This window comes from Stegostoma tigrinum, chromosome 5 (genome assembly GCF_030684315.1).
Source record: "Stegostoma tigrinum isolate sSteTig4 chromosome 5, sSteTig4.hap1, whole genome shotgun sequence".
Taxonomy (NCBI): domain Eukaryota; kingdom Metazoa; phylum Chordata; class Chondrichthyes; order Orectolobiformes; family Stegostomatidae; genus Stegostoma; species Stegostoma tigrinum.
In genome coordinates, this window is record NC_081358.1 from 114,325,567 (window position 1) to 114,342,246 (window position 16,680).

Here is a 16,680-nt window from a genome sequence, read left to right on the forward strand (position 1 = left end):
AAATTATGCATGAATACGTTTTAATTCGATAATTAGGGAATTCTTGCAAACAGTTGAACGTGCTTTCCTCTCAATGAACACGTTCACTTTTATCCCTCTCATACCAATTCTGCAAACACTATTCAGCCATTATTCAGTATTAATCTTCCTTCTTTGATAAGTCTGGGTACACAGTGGAAAGGTTTGGGAGTGGTTATTAAACACACACCAAAATTACACAATCATTCCGACGGTGTTATTGGCAGTCTGATTTCAGTACTGTGATGCTTTTCAAGGGCATAGATGTGTTAACCACCCCTTCCGATTTGTACACGAACAGCAAAGTTTCCATGCGGTTGAAGTGAGAGGCCAGCATTACTTCACGTTATGGAGAAAGTGGTGGTGAAATCAGGGCTTATCCTCTGGTTACAGTAGTCTGATACAAGATGTCTTATCTACAATGGCTGTCCAACATTGATCATGGAAAATGAAACCCCCAACGTTCCCCAATGCTGGAGTATCAGCTTTAGGAACCCTGGGAATTGATTGCCTTCCAGTGCGAGTCAAGATTGGTATAATGTGAAAGCAGAAATGAAAGCAAAAATTTCTGAGGCTGCTGCAGAAACTCAGAAGGTCTGGCAGCATCTGTGGAGAGAGAAATAGAGTTTGCATTTCGAGTCTAGTCTGACTATTCTTCAGAAGTGAAGATTGCTCCTCCTCGCCCCCTTTTGCAACAGCATAAAAAGTATCACTTTTCCAAGCCCCCCCTTCATTCCTGAAGCAAAGTCATACTGGCCTTGAAGCATTAACTCTGTTTCTATCTCCAAAAATACTACCAGAGCTGCTGAGGTTCTCCACCCTTCCCTGATTTTATGACATGAAGATCAAGCTTCTTGTATGTTCCAAAAACCTAGAAGGTAAGCAAATCAGCCAATCATACTTCTTCCTTAATAAAGGTAGTTAAAAAAAGTGTCGTCGTACCTCTCCTCTCTCATTGGAGTGAGACAAATGCCATTTGTTTAACATAAGGGCTACCATACCTCAGGCAAGGGGGAGAAGTTGACATGGAGAGCACTTCATAGAACATAGAACGTAGAACATTACAGCACAGTACAGGCCCTTTGGCCCATGATGTTATGCCAAACTTTTACCCTAATCTTAAGGCCTATCTAACCTCCACCGCTACCTTATACTATCATCCATATACCTATCTAATAGCTGCTTAAATGCCCCTAAAGAGGCCGACTCCACTACCCTCTCCGGCAATGCATTCCACTCACCCTACCACTCTCTGAATAAAGAAACCTTCCTCTGTTGTCTCCCCGATATCTACCTCCATTCACTTAAAAACTACGTCCCCTTGTAATAACTACCCCCACCCCAGGAAAAGGTCTCTGGTTGTCCACTCTATCTATACCTCTGATCATTTTGTACACGTCTATCAAGTTATTTCTCATCCTTCGTCATTCAAAAGAGAAAAGCCGTAGCTCTCTCAACCTTTCCTCATAAGACCTTCCCTCCATTCCAGGCAAAATTCTGGTAAATCTCTGCAGCTTTTCTAATGCTTCCACATCTTTCCTGTACTAAGGCGACCAGAAATGGACCAATGTGTCTTCCAGTTGTGGTTGAACCAGGGTTTTGTACAGCTGGAGCATAACTTCACGGCTCTTGAAATCAATCCCTCTATTAATGAAAGCTAACACACCATACGCCTTCTTGACAACTCTATCCACCTGGGTGGCAGCTCTCAGGGAACTGTGAGCATGAACCTCAAGATCCCTCTGCTCCTCCACACTGCCAAGAATCCTTCTGTTAACCCTGTATTCTGCTTTCACGTTTCTCCGACCAAAATGAATAACCTCACACTTTTCAGGGTTAAACTCCATCTGCCACTTCTCAGCCCAGCTCTACATCCTATCAATGTCCCTTTGCAACCCTGAACAGCTCTCTGTGCTATCCACAACGCGACCCGCCTTCGTATCACCCACAAACTTACTAATCCACCCTTCCACTCCTTCATCCAAATCATTTACAAAAATCACAAATAGAAGAGGACCCAGGACAGATCCTTGTGGTACACCACACATAACTGAGCACCATGTTGAATATTTTCCGTCCACTCCCACCCTTTGTCTTCTAAGGGTCAGGCAATTCTGAATCCAATCTGCCACATTTCCCCCTGTCCCATTCCTCCTTACCTTCTGCATGAGCCTACCATGGGGAACCTTATCAAACGCCTTACTTAAATCCATGTATACCACATCCACTGCTCTCCCTTCATCCACGTGTTTGGTCACCTCTTCAAACGATTCAGTAAGATTTGTGAGTCATGATCTATCCCTCACAAATCCATGCTGACTGTCACGAATCAAATTGTGCCTTTCCAAGTGATCATAAACCCTATCTCTCAGAGCCCTTTCCAATAATTTGCCCACCACTGACGTAAGACTAACTGACCTGTAATTTCTGGGGTTATCACTGTTAGCTTTTTTGCCTGTTTCCAATTTTTATGGTAACTTCAGCCAGTGCAGGAATTGAACCCACACTGATGGTATCACTGTGAATCCAGACCAGCCTTCCCAGGTAACTGTGCAGCCCTAAGTACTGTTTTTTGTGTGTGGACCTCATTTCCAACAGTAGCATTGTGAAGCCTTATTTTTATGTGGCTCAGTCATTGCCTCACTTCAGCCAGCCACTTGTCTTTAAGAAATGAAGATTCTCCTCACTATTCAGGTTTGGAGGTCCTTGAGAAGCATTTCTGCAACTGATCTTTCAGCTATTTGAGCAAGTTTGCTCACAATGATATCTTGCATCGTTATACTGATCAATAAGAGTTTGCTGATGTCTATAGTGCTGCAGGCTCTAATGCCCAACCTGCATTCTGTGCCTGTATTGATGGGACACCAGGTTGTGTAGATCAGTCTCAGTGCTGTTGTTTAGCACAATGGTGGTTGTCCAAATGTCTCGTAATGTGATGTAGCAGTACTCAGGAATGTTTCTCTTATTTCACAAAGGGGAAAGCTTTGTTCTGAAATCAACTGTACTGCATGTGCTGCTTGGATGAGATCTCCCAGGGTTTGCATTACTTAATAACCATAACACAAGATGCTAAAATATTTTTCTTATTTTAACGTGGCAAGATGGCAGCAGAATAGAATGCTCCTGCTGGAGTTCTACTGCTCCACCTTTTCTTTCTTTTTACCATTTCTTCATTCTCTTTTTTCCATTCTTCTCTTGCCTTAGCCCTACAGGAAAATCCTGGAGCAGCAGCAGGCACGGGCAGCAGGTCTTGGAGTAGCAAGCCCTGGAACAGTGTGAGCAGAGAGACCTGGAACAGCACGTGGGCTGTGAGCCCAGGAACAGCGCTGAGCTGCGAACCCCGAAATAGCATATGGGCTGCGAACCCCAGAACAGCATGTGGGCTGCAAACTCTGAAACAGCACGTGGGCTGCGATCCCCGGAACAGCGTGTGGGCTGTGAGGCCCGGAACAGCATGTGGGCTGCAAACCTTGGAAAGCACATGGGCTGCAATCCCCGGAACAGCGCATGAGCTGTGAACCCCAGAAAAACACGTGGCCTGCAAACCTTGGAACAGCACATGGCTGTGATCCTCAGAACAGTGCTTGGGCTCCGCCCAGGACTTGCAGCCTGTGTGATGCCCCAGGCCTGCTTCCCCATGTATTGCTCTGGGACTGCTTCCCTGCGCTGCTCTGGGAGTCCCAGTCCACATGCTGCTTCAGGGCTCACTGCCCACGCTGTTCCATATCTCGCAGCCTAAACGCTGTTCCAGGGCTCGCAGCCCACGCGCTGTTCTGGGGCTCGCAGCCCACGTGCTGTTTCAGAGTTTGCAGCCCAAACACTGTTCCGGGGCTCGCAGCCCACACACTGCCCTGGAACTTCACCTTGGTGTAGCTGAGTGCCAGTATGGAGAGGACTGGAGGCTTGGAGCAGAGTGGAGATGGTTTTTGGACTGAGGTAAGGCACGGGCCATGTGCAGAGACCCTGCACGTGGCCTGCTGAAATGTTTATTTTAAAATTTCCTACTTTACTAACATGTCAGCCCTTTAATGATGTCCCATTTTTAACTTACTTCTTAAACTCTGTAAAATAATGCAACTACTTTTTATTTCTCTTTGGTATCCATGATTTGTACCTAAGATGGTGCCACAATAGGTAGACACTGTAAAAACTTTTCATTGTACTCCTACAATAGAGTACACATGATAATAAACAATATTCTGTTCTGTTCTATTCAACGCAGCTAGCAACATTGTGTAAAATAACTTCTCTTTCCACAGTAATGTCAAATGTAGCCTAAGAACTTTACTTAGGCCTCACCACCAAAGCAGCTTGTTAAAAGCATTTTGCACCTTCTTTTGTAGTTAACGTGAACATTGAATTGACTAAACCCATGATCTCTACCCAGCATTCAGTCCTTCACTGTCAGTTTCAGGTGTTCATGAAATTGTACTTTATAGACAAATTTTTGACTCACAGCACAGTACGGACATGCTTTACTGATCAGTTTGTTTCTTAATTTTGTCTTTTAAAGTTTCAACTTCTCACATCTGTGTCATTTAAACATGCATTTGTCCAGTGGCCAGGAGTCCCATCTTTTTCCAGCAATAGGGTTAGGGTTAGGGCCAGGGTTAGGGTTAGGGTTAAGGCCAGGGTTAGGGCTAGGGTTAGGGCCAGGGTTAAGGTTAGGGTTAGGACCAGGGTTAGGGTTAGAGTTAGGGCCAGGGTTAAGGTACCAAGCTGTAATTGTCAGTGGCTACCAGTCATTGGTTCAAACTCACTGAATGGAAAATGGAAGTGAATGTGGTGAGAGGAGTGCCAGAATTCCCACCAGCTTGTAGATTTTCTGGGATACCACGGGAGAACAGTCACATCTACTCCTGACTCTTATTTACAAATCTCGCAAGTTCCTTTATGGGGCATTCACTCTTCCTTGTAAAATTTTTCTGTGGTACTTCTGATAAATGCAACAAGAGGTTCTCACCTTTGTGGGAAGAACATTAACAAGTACTATTGATCCTTTTGAATATGGATGGCATGGTGGCTCAGTGGATCTCACAACAGCATGAACCCGGACTCAATCAACTTGGGTGATTGTGTGGAGTTTGCACATTGTCCCCGTGTCTGTGTGGGTTTCCTCCGGGTGCTCTGGTTTCCTCCCACAGTCCAAAGATATGCATGTTAGGTGGATTGGCCATGCTAAATTGCCCATAGTGTTCAGGGATGTTTAGATTAGGTGGGTTATAGGGGGATGGGTCTGGATGGGACACTCTGAGGGTCGGTGTGGACTTGTTGGGCCATAGGACCTGTTTCCACACTATAGGGAATCAATGATTCTATGACTGTCTCAGCAATTCAATACAGCAGATTTATGTTTTAATGTTTTGTAAAGAGAAACCTGAATATGTCAGATACTGGTTATTATCCAGTTTTGGCAATCTGACAACTCAGCATTGTAAGGTCCCTAAACAGATTAATTTAAGTGAAGAGCAATAGACTTTTCACTTCACAACCATATATTTATTTGTGTGTAGTGGCCACTTACTCTTAAGTATGAATTTTATAATTGAAAACTAGGTCTTTAAACTTGGCACATTCTCCGCAGAGAGAAAAATATCTATTAAAAGGTGTTCAAATTTTAACTAAGATAACAAGATGTAGAGTTGGATGAACACCGCAGGCCAAGCAGCATCAGAGGAGCAGGAAAGCCAACATTTCAGGCATCAGCTTTCCTGCTCCTCTGATGCTGCTTGGCCTGCTGTGTTCATTCAGCTCTATACTTTGTTATCTCTGATTCTCCAGCATCTACAGTTCCTGCTATCTCTTTCGAATTTTAACTGATTGGAGAGGCAAGGGTTGAAAATGATACCAATGAGTTCCCTGAGTAAACAGTATAGTTGGATGGATAGAATAGGATCTATACAGTGTGGAAAGAGGCCATTTGGCCCAACAGGTCCACACCAACTCTCCAGAGGTCTTCCCACCCAGACCATCCCCCTACTCCAGTAATCATGCATTTCCCATGGTTAACACACCTAACCTTCACACCCCCGAACACTATGGGCAATTTAGCACGGCCAATCTACCTAACCTGCACATCCTTGGACTGTGGGAGAAACTAGAGCACCCGAAGGAAACCCACACCAATACAGGGAGAATGTGCAAACTCCACACAGACAGTCACCTGAGGTAGGAACCAAACCCAGGCCTCTGGCGCTGTGAGGCAGCAGTGCTATCCACTGAGCCACTGTTCATACAATGATTCAGAGATAATGGGAACTGCGGATGCTGGAGAATCTGAGATAACAAAGCGTGGAGGGTAGCATCTTAGGAGCACAAAAGCTGACATTTCGGGCCTAGACCCTTTGTCAGCTTTTGTGCTCCTGAGACGCTGCTCAGCCTGCTGTGTTCATCCAGCTCCGCACTTTGTTATAACAAAGTGCGGAGCTGGATGAACACAGCAGGCCAAGTGCTCCTAAGATGTTTCTACAATTATGTTGCTCAAGGTGGAATGCTGACCCGAGTAGAGAGATAACTTCTTTGATTGGTGCCAAGTTCTATTAGGGCAATCTTACCAGAGAAAATAACAATGTTATTTTTATGAGCTACATTGGAAGTTCAGTGCAAGTACTTCTCACAAGAAAGATAGCGCAGACAGCGGAGCAGATGATAGGAAGTCATTATGCGTAGGTTTATAGATTTGAAGAAGCCTTTAATAAAGGTCATGGCTAGAACACTATCAAAAGAAGCTTACCAACTCCAGAAAAAAAGCATGCTTGTAATAGAGCATAGCAGCAAGGAGAGGAGTCAGATTAAATGGGATATGGACTGAAATCTATAATTGGAAAAGGATGCACACTATCGATTGATGATGGATTGATTTATTTTACTACCTTGTTCTTATGACAGCACGTATCAAATCATACCACCTTGTTTCAGTCCTGTGTGCTTTTCCCAAAGGCAAATGGTTCATCCTGAGCTTGAGTCCTAGTTCATTTTTGTCAGCAACGGTTTGCCATGAACTTCCATGCTCAGAGCTAGGCTAGGAGGCAGCTCGCAAGTCTACCTCAGCTGGAAAAAGAATTAGACTGCAACTGGTGGAGTGTCACATTCAGCAGTACTGAAGTCCTCAGCTATTTAATACTGATATTAATCAATTTAATGAAGAGACAATATATTTAGGTTTTCTACCAATACAAAGCTAGATTGGGGTCAGCCTCCATAGTTCAGTGAATAGAGGACTGCAGTTGCAAACTAGGGATTGAAATCCAGTTTCCACTCGCATCTGCCTTACAGGTGTGTCATAATGTCTCTGAACAGGTTTATAAAAATAACTGCAAAACTGTATTAGAATGTAAGCTGTAAGGAAGTCACAGAGAGCCAGTAATATGATATAGACAGGTTAATGTAAGTGGAAACAAGGTGACTGTGGGAATAACATGAGGGAAATGTGAGGTCATTCACTTTAATCAGAAAAGCAGAGTGCTATTTTAAAAAAGTTGAAAAAGATAATGTTCAGAGAGACTTGGGTGCATGTGAACAAGGAACGCAATAATTAGCCTGCAGACTCAGCCATTAATTGGGAGGATGAAAAACGTATGTTGACCTTTATTGCAAAGGGGTTGGATATAAAAATGATACTGACATTAAGTACAGCCTTTGGGGTGACAACACACTGAGAATGCATGGTGCAGTTTTGGTCTCCGTGTTGAGGCAGTACAGGTGAAGGCTGATTTAGTTGGTCCCTGGATCAGAGGATTGTCCTATGATGAGAGACTGAGTAAATTGAGGTGATGTTCACTGGAATTCAGAAGAATAAGAGATGATCAAATTGAGAGATGCAAGTTTCTGACTTATGCACAAATGAGAGATTGCTTCTGCCTAACAGAGAAACTAAAACTGATAAGGCTGTCTCAGGTTAAGATGATGATGGTCATTGAGGATTGAGGTGTAGAGAGATTTCTAAACTCAAATGGCTGTGAATCCTTGAAATTCTTCAACCAAGAAGGTTATGGCTTTTTTTTTAACTCTTTCAATGAACGTGAACTTTGTCGATATTGCCCATCCTAAATTTCACTTGAACTGAGTGACTTGTTTGACCATTTCAGAAGGCAATTAAGAGTCAGCCACATTGCTGTAGGCCTGGAACCACAAGTAGGCAGGACTAAGTGAGGACTGCAGTTTTTCTTCTTCACTAAGAACATCACTGAACAGGATGAGTTTTTACAAATAGTGATCATCATGATCACTGTAACTGAGATGCTTCCAATTCCAGACTTTATCCATTGAATTTAAATTCCACTGATTAACTTAGTGGGAGTGCAATACTTCATATTGAACATATTTAAGACTGGGGGTGGATGGGGTTGTGGAAAGTGCAAAACCAGCCATTTCTGTATTAAATGGCAGAATGGTCTTGATGCTGTATCCCTACTCCTTTATCTTGTACTTTTGTAAGTAATGGGAACATGTTGAAGATGATACTAAATTAAAGCAACCTTATACAAACGAATGCAAAAACTAAACAGAAAAAGTGATGATATCTCACAAATAGCCTCGAAAGGAGGCACTTACTTGAATAAATATAAATTAAAACATTGATCAGAGATATGAAGAGAGACTGGGAAATAAAGCATAGCTGCAGAGACAAAACTAACAGTAAAATATGTCTTTCGGTGCTGCCACAGAAAGGAAGTTGTCAGAGACTAGACAACAAGTATTTCTGACAGAAGGACCAGCTTCAACACAAGGCAACATGTTTTACATGGAGTGTTGCTTAAATCTCAAATGCACCGACTAAAAGGGCAGTGAGAGCTGATTCAGTATTAACTTTCCAAAATGAAGTGGATGAATTGTTGAAGGTACAAAATATGCAAGGCGTAGAGAGGGAGCATGGAGTGTGGGAATAATCAAATAACTCTGCCAAAGCATTGCAAAAGGAATAATGGGGCCTAGGTTTTCAATCAACAACGGGAACCTGGAGGTGCATCATGTTCCTGTCTTTGTCTCCAGCCTGCTATGAAGTGAGCATTTCACAGGGGCTTAATGACCTAATACATGGTCTACCGCCCAAATCATGACTAGCATGGTGACAGGATAGCAGGTATGTGGAGACGCCGGTGTTGGGCTGGGGTGGACAAGGTCAGAAGTCACACCACACCAGGTATTGGTCCAACGCGATTATTTCAAATCGCAAGCTTTCAGAGCTCTTCTCCTTCCTCAGGTGGAATAGTTCATTCAGGAGGTAGAGCTAGTCCTGGCCTGAACTGGCAGCCATTTCTGTGGATTGTCACCTGTACGTGCATCTTCATGTTCAAAGTGGCCATTGGAAATGGAGAGCCAGGATCCAGGATAAGGCAAGCATAGGTTGGTTACTGGGATTTCATTGCTCCACAGTAGGGTTTTCTTTTGTCTGAGTCTGCTGAATTGAATTGAACCATTCAGCATTGCACACCAGATTGGAGCTAATCAGCTCCACAGAACTCTTAATATTTGCCCGTCCCCATGAAAATCCTGAGATGCTGAAGTTGGTCACAAGTTTTCTAATTGCCTCAATGCACCCAATTTATGAGGTACCAACTTTACTGCCAGTCTCCTGCTCCTCATATCCATGGAAAAGTCAGCAGACTGTAAGCAGGGATAGTAGACTGACCATTAGATCTGGCTTTGTCTGGGTGGATCAGCATTGGATCTGTCTTGGCCAACATTGCATTTGGGAATCACTGGCTGGTATGTGATAAAGTAAAAGTGAGGTGAGGAAAAACCTTTTCATGCAGCAAATAGTTTGGGTCTGGAATGCACTTGGAGTGTGGTGGGTGTGCAGTCAAGGCATTCAAGAGAGGAATAAGGAATAATATGCAGGGTGACAGGAAGAAGGTGGGAGAAAAATTGAACAGGGAGAAATGATCCTTTGGAGAGGCAACGCAGATATGATTGGCCAAATGGCCTTCTTTTGCACTGTAACAATTCTGTGACAAGCAAACAAAGCTGAAAACAGGGAGGGGGAGGTGGGCTGCTGGAAGATATGCCTGTGTCTCCGGCGACTCCCAGAATCGCTTGGTCCTCAGGTGTTTCCACTTCCCAGGGTGATCATGTGGCTACTGGGTTGGATGTGAGGTACAAAGGAGTTAGATGGGGTGGGAACTGGGTGCAGGGGTTACAACACAAGAGTTCAGAACAAATTTGATGGATCAGCCAGACTTTACAAGCCAATTAATGTGGGCTGCAATTATGGAGTTGAATTGGCTTCATCCTGCCCAATTCAAGATTTGAAGCTCCCCAATGAAGGTTAAAAAGCAGGAGAGACCAGCAATGGCTATTAATGTGAGATATGCACATCGTTCTCATGAATGGTTTAATATTTTGTTCTACTTGACTGATGGCCCAATAGTTCATTATAGGAGATCAAGAAATAAAGCTCCTATTAATAACTAATCATTCAGCTTATTTGTGAAAAGCTCTGTTGCAATTAAATTAGCTTAGTAGCAGATGAGATTGCATTTATAAGTGAGTGCGGAAGCAAATCCAGCATAGAATCATAGACTCTCCACAGTGTGGAATCAGACCATTCAGCCCATCCATCAAGTCCACGCTGACCCTGCGAAGAGCATCCCAACCAGACCCACCCCCCCCTTATTCCTGCATTCCCTACCCTGACAGTATGGGCAAGTTAGCACGGCCAATCCACCTAACCTGCACATCTTCGGACTGTGGGAGGAAACCGGAACACGCAGAGGAAACCCATGCAGATATGGTGGGGAGAATGTGCAAACTCCGCACAGACTGCCGCCTGAGGGAGGAATTGAACCCGGCTCCCTGGGCTGTGAGGGAGCAGTGCTAACCACTGAACCATGGTGCCACCTCAAATTAAATGATATTTCAATAGCAATTAGATGATATTTCACTCACTCCTGAATCAATTTGTGCTGGTTCAGAAAAATCAACATGTAATGAAGTGGACTCATTGTGTGGAAGGTTAAGTATCATCCTGACAAATAACAGCACTCAGGAAAGCCTGGTAGGACGGATGTTAGAGTGGGAGGTTTCAGTGTTGATAACTTAGTGTCTGCATGGTGATGTTGAAATGTCCACCAGCTCTCACATACAGAGAGGAACAATAGTCAAAAACAGGAAACAAAACATGTTATATTGCACAGGGGCAGTTTAATAAAATTTAATACATAATCATAAATAATTAACTAAAAATAACCATAACATAGAGTTACTTCTTTAATCACCTTTATTAATTTAAGTAGACAGTCTTTTCTGAGGGCTTACTGAGTAAAAGACACACACCATGGGTTTGGCCTGAACCTTGTCGTCCAGAAATATTTATACTATATTGATTGAGGATCACAGGTTTCAACGGTACTAGAGTCACAAAATGTGATATTAGTAACAGTTACATCAAAACAATTGCAATATATTTAAACCAAATTAACTTCTTCAATATCAAATACCCCACTCATGAACTTTCAAAGCGTGGGAATATTAAGAGATTGATAGACTTTTTCTGATAATCTAGTTTCAAGGATTATGTACACAATGTTATCAATTACAAGGCAAAGGAAGAGAAATCACTTAGTTTAATTCTGCTGTTTGCTATAGCAAAGGACAGGCGCAGTGGGAATGATACATTGTAAAGTTGAAATTATTTAGAAACAGGAAAATGCAAAACGTCCAAGCTGGTGTTTGACAGACTTCTTTGACTGATCTGTCGCATCTTTCTGGTTCACAGAAATGCATCACTCAGTAAGAATTTAAGGAGTGAGAGATACTAATAAGAAATCTTCCTGGCATCAAGCTGACATTTTAATATATGTTTTCATTAGAATTAGCAAAAAGTGCTGTTTTTAAGTAGCAGTGAGTGCAATGCTTCACTCTTAAAGCGAAAGCAATTAATATGAATGGTGTCATTATCAGGTATAGTTATATAGGTTAAGGTACGGCCTGGATAGCTCAGTTGTAAATTTAGACACTGCAAAGCTTTTTATTCTTCATTCATGGGAATAAGGGAACTGATAAGGTTAACATTTATTACCCACCCATAATTGGCTGAAAGAAGGTGGTAGTAAGCTGCCTTCTTGAACCATTGTAAATACACCAACAATGCCCCTTGGAAGAGAGATCCAGGAGTTTGACTCAGCGACAGTGAAACAACAGTGATATAGTTGTAAGTCAGGATGATGAGGGACTTGCAGACAAACTTGCAAGTGATGCTGGTCCCATGCATTTGCAGCCCTTGCTCTTCTAAATCATACAGGCTGTGATTTTGGAAGGTGCTGTTGAAGGAACCTTGGCAAATTGCTGGGGTGTATTTTGTAGATGGTGCCCACTGCTGCTACTGTGTGCTGGCAACGGAGGGGGTACAAGTTTACTGAGGTGCCAACCTGAAAACCCCTCTGGGTCATAAGGTCAGGTGGAATCATAGAGGAAGGAGGCCATTTGGCCCATTGTGCCTGCAATTGATTCGTACTGAGTTAGTTAACCTCTACCAGGAACAATGGCACTGTATGGTTTTAATTCTCCAGCAGGATTTGGGGAATGTTCTGTCCACCCTGCTATCAGAGCTGGAGAGATTGTGACTATCGGGAGAAGACAGGATGTGGCTTGGTCGTGTGACTATCCCTCTCAAGATGATTTGTTAACTTAAGGAGAAAATTGCAGTTAACTGGCAAAATACAAATATTTGGAATCAAATTTGTGTTCACAATCAGCATTTATTAAGATACCGAATAGTAAGAATTTTCATTTGAAGAAAGACTTGAAAAGTTGTGGTCATTTTTAACAAAACAGAGTAGATCATGGGACGATTTAAAAGTGTAAATGATCTTTGAAGAAATGGAACAGAGTGGATACCAGTGATTCCAATGACTGATGGATCTAGAATGAAAAGTCACAAGGTGTAAGAACTGTGATGAACATAAGAAAGTTTTTGTACAGAGAGCTGTGGGATTGCAGAATGTATTACTGGAGTAGGTGAGTGAATTAGATCCCTTGAAAATACTTAGGAATAAGGTGGAGAACTGGCTTTGGTTAGCTTAGTTGACTAGATGGCTGGTTTGTGATTCATTGTGACACCAACAGCATGGGTTCAATTCCCACCACCAGCTGAGGTTACCATGACAGACTCTCCTTCTCAACTTCTCCCCTTGCCTGAGGAATGGTGATCAACAGGTTAAATAACCCAAAATATACAACCTCACGCTAAACTACATGACCCTAAACATATTAGCAAATGTAAAGAGAAACATAGGGAAAAAGTGATCGGCACAAATCCTGCAGTGGGAAAACAGTCAAAAAGAGGTGAATTTATAAAAGATTCAAACAGATGGAGGATGAATACAACTTCCCACAAGGACAAAATGAGAAACACACTTCCCCAAGCAGTGTTACTGTAATCAGTGGCATAAGTGCAAATATGATGATCAGTGAGAAACAGAAGGGTCATTAAAACACTGGAGTCACTGCAGAATAGAGATGCTGTTCCCAATATCACTCTGTAACTCTGAGAAACTGCAGATCCATGAGTCTTTCAACCTGGAAAGAAAGGATCTGAGAGATTAATTTAGAAAGATCACTAAGCTTGGTCAAAGTATTCAAAAAGTCAATTCAGACCATGGGTCTGAATTGTGCCAATAGAAACTGGGGACTTAAGTTCAAGTCTGAGAAAGGTAATGTGAGGATTGCTAACAAGGACTTTTTCACACAATGATCAATATATGTAATTGACTTCCAACTACATTAGAGATGGCTTAATATCCTGAGATTATTTCAGAAGTGATTAGATATTGTGAAGGGTTTATACAGACATTCCTTAAAGAGACAGGTTACTAAGTATTTGATTTTTGTTTTCATTAAAAAGCTGGAAGATCCGTGCAATTGCAATTACTGGCCCCTATTTGGGCCAGTCAGTTCGAGACGCTCAGCTGAGTATTTGAATTTATCAGAAAATGCCCTTCTTTATCAGAATTTAAGCAGCTGCTTGACATCGTTGGCTGAACAGGATTTCCACCACACTTGGGTCTATGAGAGTGGAAGTATCCCCCAAATCTTTTTCATTGCAAGCAATACGCCTCAGGATGCGTCTCATTATTTTACCTTTGGGGAAGAAAGAAATGTTTGGTTAACAATGTGTTCTGTTTTTAGCTGGGTGTTCTTTACAAACCGTCTGCAGTTTCAATTCTACACAGTGACACATGCTTTACCTGAACGGGTTTTTGGAAGCCCAGGTGCATTTTGTATGAAGTCAGGTGTTGCTATGGGTCCAATCTTTTGTCGTACTGCAAATATAAAAAAAAAAGATATCAAGTGATTTTAGTCGGCTTAACTGTTTTATTTTCAAGTGATTTTGCTTTGTTGTTTGTCCAGCTGGTAAGCAACAGCATTGTGGAATAGGTTCAACAGAGAAAGCAGGAACAGGAGTAGCCATTCAATAATGCTCACCCATTCAGTATGATCATGGCTGATTTTCCAACTTAGCAATTTGTTCCCACTTTCTCCCCATACTCTTTGATCCCATTAGCCATAAGAATTATATATACCTCCTTCCTGAAAACATGCAGTGTTTTCACCTTAAATGCTTTCTGCGAGGGAGAATTCCACAGGCCCACCAATCTCTTGGTGAAGAAATTTCTCATCTCAATCCTAAATGGCCCATCCTGTATTCATAGACTGAGATCCCTGTTTCTGGACTTCCCAGTCATTGGGAACATCGTTCCTGTGGTAATCTTGTCCAGTCCTGTTAGAATTTTATAGGTTTCCAAGAGATCCTTCCCATTCTTCTAAACTTCAGTGAATATAGTGTTAACCGATCTCTTCATACACTAACATCTTTCCATGCTTTAGAAAGCTCAGGCACCACGAGGTCCCACATCTGATGCCGTATGGGTTTCTTACAGCAAGGAGGTCATAAAGGTTCCATCCACTGTCCCATTGTAATGTATTCTGGCTCACAAAATCAATCTGTGCTACGATGAATGTGATAAAGTGGATGACAGTCAGGTCAGGATTCAGGCCTAGCTTCAGGGACAACAGCATGAGATAAGGGTTGATCCTGCAGTGGACTGAGGGAGTGCCAGGGGTGCTATCTCTCTGATGAAACATTAATACCTCCACTGCCTCCCCCACACCTGGCACCACTGGCCTCTCAGATGAATATAAAGATCCTCTGGCACTGCACAAAGAAGAACAGAGGAGCTTTGCCAGGGATCTGGTTAAAACCTACCTTCCAACCAACATCATTAAAAGCAGATCATTATCTCATTGCTATTTGTAGGACCTTGCTGTGTGTGAATTGGCTGCTGTGTTTTCTACATTACAATGATATTTTAAAAGTACTTAATTAACTATATCGAGGAGACGGTGGTAACCTCACGGGACTAGTAATCCAGAGGCGAGACTACTGGGGACATGGACTCGAATCCTATGGCAGCCACTGGTGGAAATTGTCATTTGGTCTGGCCTACATGTGACTCCCAACCCACAGCAGTATCGTTCTTTCCAAACCACCAGCTGAAACATTCAAGCAGCCACTTGGTTCAAGGCTAATTAGTAATGGGCAGTGGATACTGGCCTAGCCAGTGACACCCACATCCTATGAAATATTTTTTAAAAGTCTTTTGGAATATCCTGAGTAAATGAAAGGAGCAATTTAAGTTAGGATGTAGGATGTAGGAGCTGGCCATTTTCGCTCTCTGAGCTTGCTTTGTCATTCAATGAAATTACGATTGATTTGACTGCGGGTCTCGCCTCCACTTTCTGACCAGGTCTCTCCACTCCCCTGACAATCAAAATTTGATCGAAGCTAGCCTTGAATGAGTTCCCTGATCCAGCCTGCACTGCTTTCTGGGGAAGACAATTCTAGAGACAACAAGGAAAAAGAAACAATACTGACCCCTTTGAGGACTGAACTCAGGACCTTCAGTTTATGAAACTGACACACTGTCTGCAGCAAAAAGGAGGCAGCGCATTCAGGTCCATGTCTATTTATTCTGCATGAGGCTGATTTAAAGTTGCAGACATTTCAAATCGAACCAACTTGGCAGGAGAAGTAATGAGATCTTAAGAGTTGTCCAATGTTAGACCATTCCAGCAAACCAGGTTGCTGCCTCAAACGTTTTCTTGTAATTTGCAGATTTGAATTTTAAATCAGTGCAATAAGAAATTGAATCACTAAAAATATTGGAAATAAATGGCACATTCTGCCAGTATTTGGAAAATTTCATCACAGCACCCGGAAATCTCTCTTTCAACTCAAGACTGACTGATCTGCTGTATACATTTCATGATTCTTCATGCATTTTAATTTCCATTCACGTAAATTTTCCTGTTTTGCTTTCCCATCCATCAGCACTTTCTCCCTAGTGGGTGATGCACGACAGTCTCATTACAGTTCTGCTATAATTTATCCTCGTTCCTGCCCCGATATTTACCCCACTCTGACTGGAGTTGACAGCAGTTCTTTGATTTGTAGGTGGCATCAGCCAATGTGAAGTAGCAGGTTCACAGAACAAATGTGCTGCTCTCAGCACTCTTTTTAATAGCACAGGGTTAGAGGTGCAGGCACTGTGACTCAAAGAGAAAACATCTGGGAATGTACAGTCAGAGGAGGGAGTGGAAGTAAAAATGAGAGCCCTTCTCCACGGCCCAGCAATCCCCAAGGCCAGGCTGCAGCCGTGAGAG

The 16,680-nt window shown here is 42.6% G+C and overlaps 1 protein-coding gene across 4 annotated transcripts in view; it reads right to left on the reverse strand.

The window, feature by feature from the left end:
* Positions 1–11,232: 11,232 nt before the first annotated feature.
* The window catches only part of acss2l (acyl-CoA synthetase short chain family member 2 like), a 133,036-nt gene continuing 127,588 nt past the window's right edge, over positions 11,233–16,680 (reverse strand). For all 4 annotated transcript variants that reach the window (XM_059646227.1, XM_059646225.1, XM_059646226.1 and 1 more), the window contains 2 exons: positions 14,205–14,279; positions 11,233–14,097 (listed from right to left, as the gene is read on the reverse strand). In XM_059646227.1, coding sequence (XP_059502210.1) covers positions 13,970–14,097; positions 14,205–14,279 — 203 coding nt within the window. In that variant the 3' untranslated portion in view covers positions 11,233–13,969. The remainder of the gene's footprint in view (positions 14,098–14,204; positions 14,280–16,680) is intronic.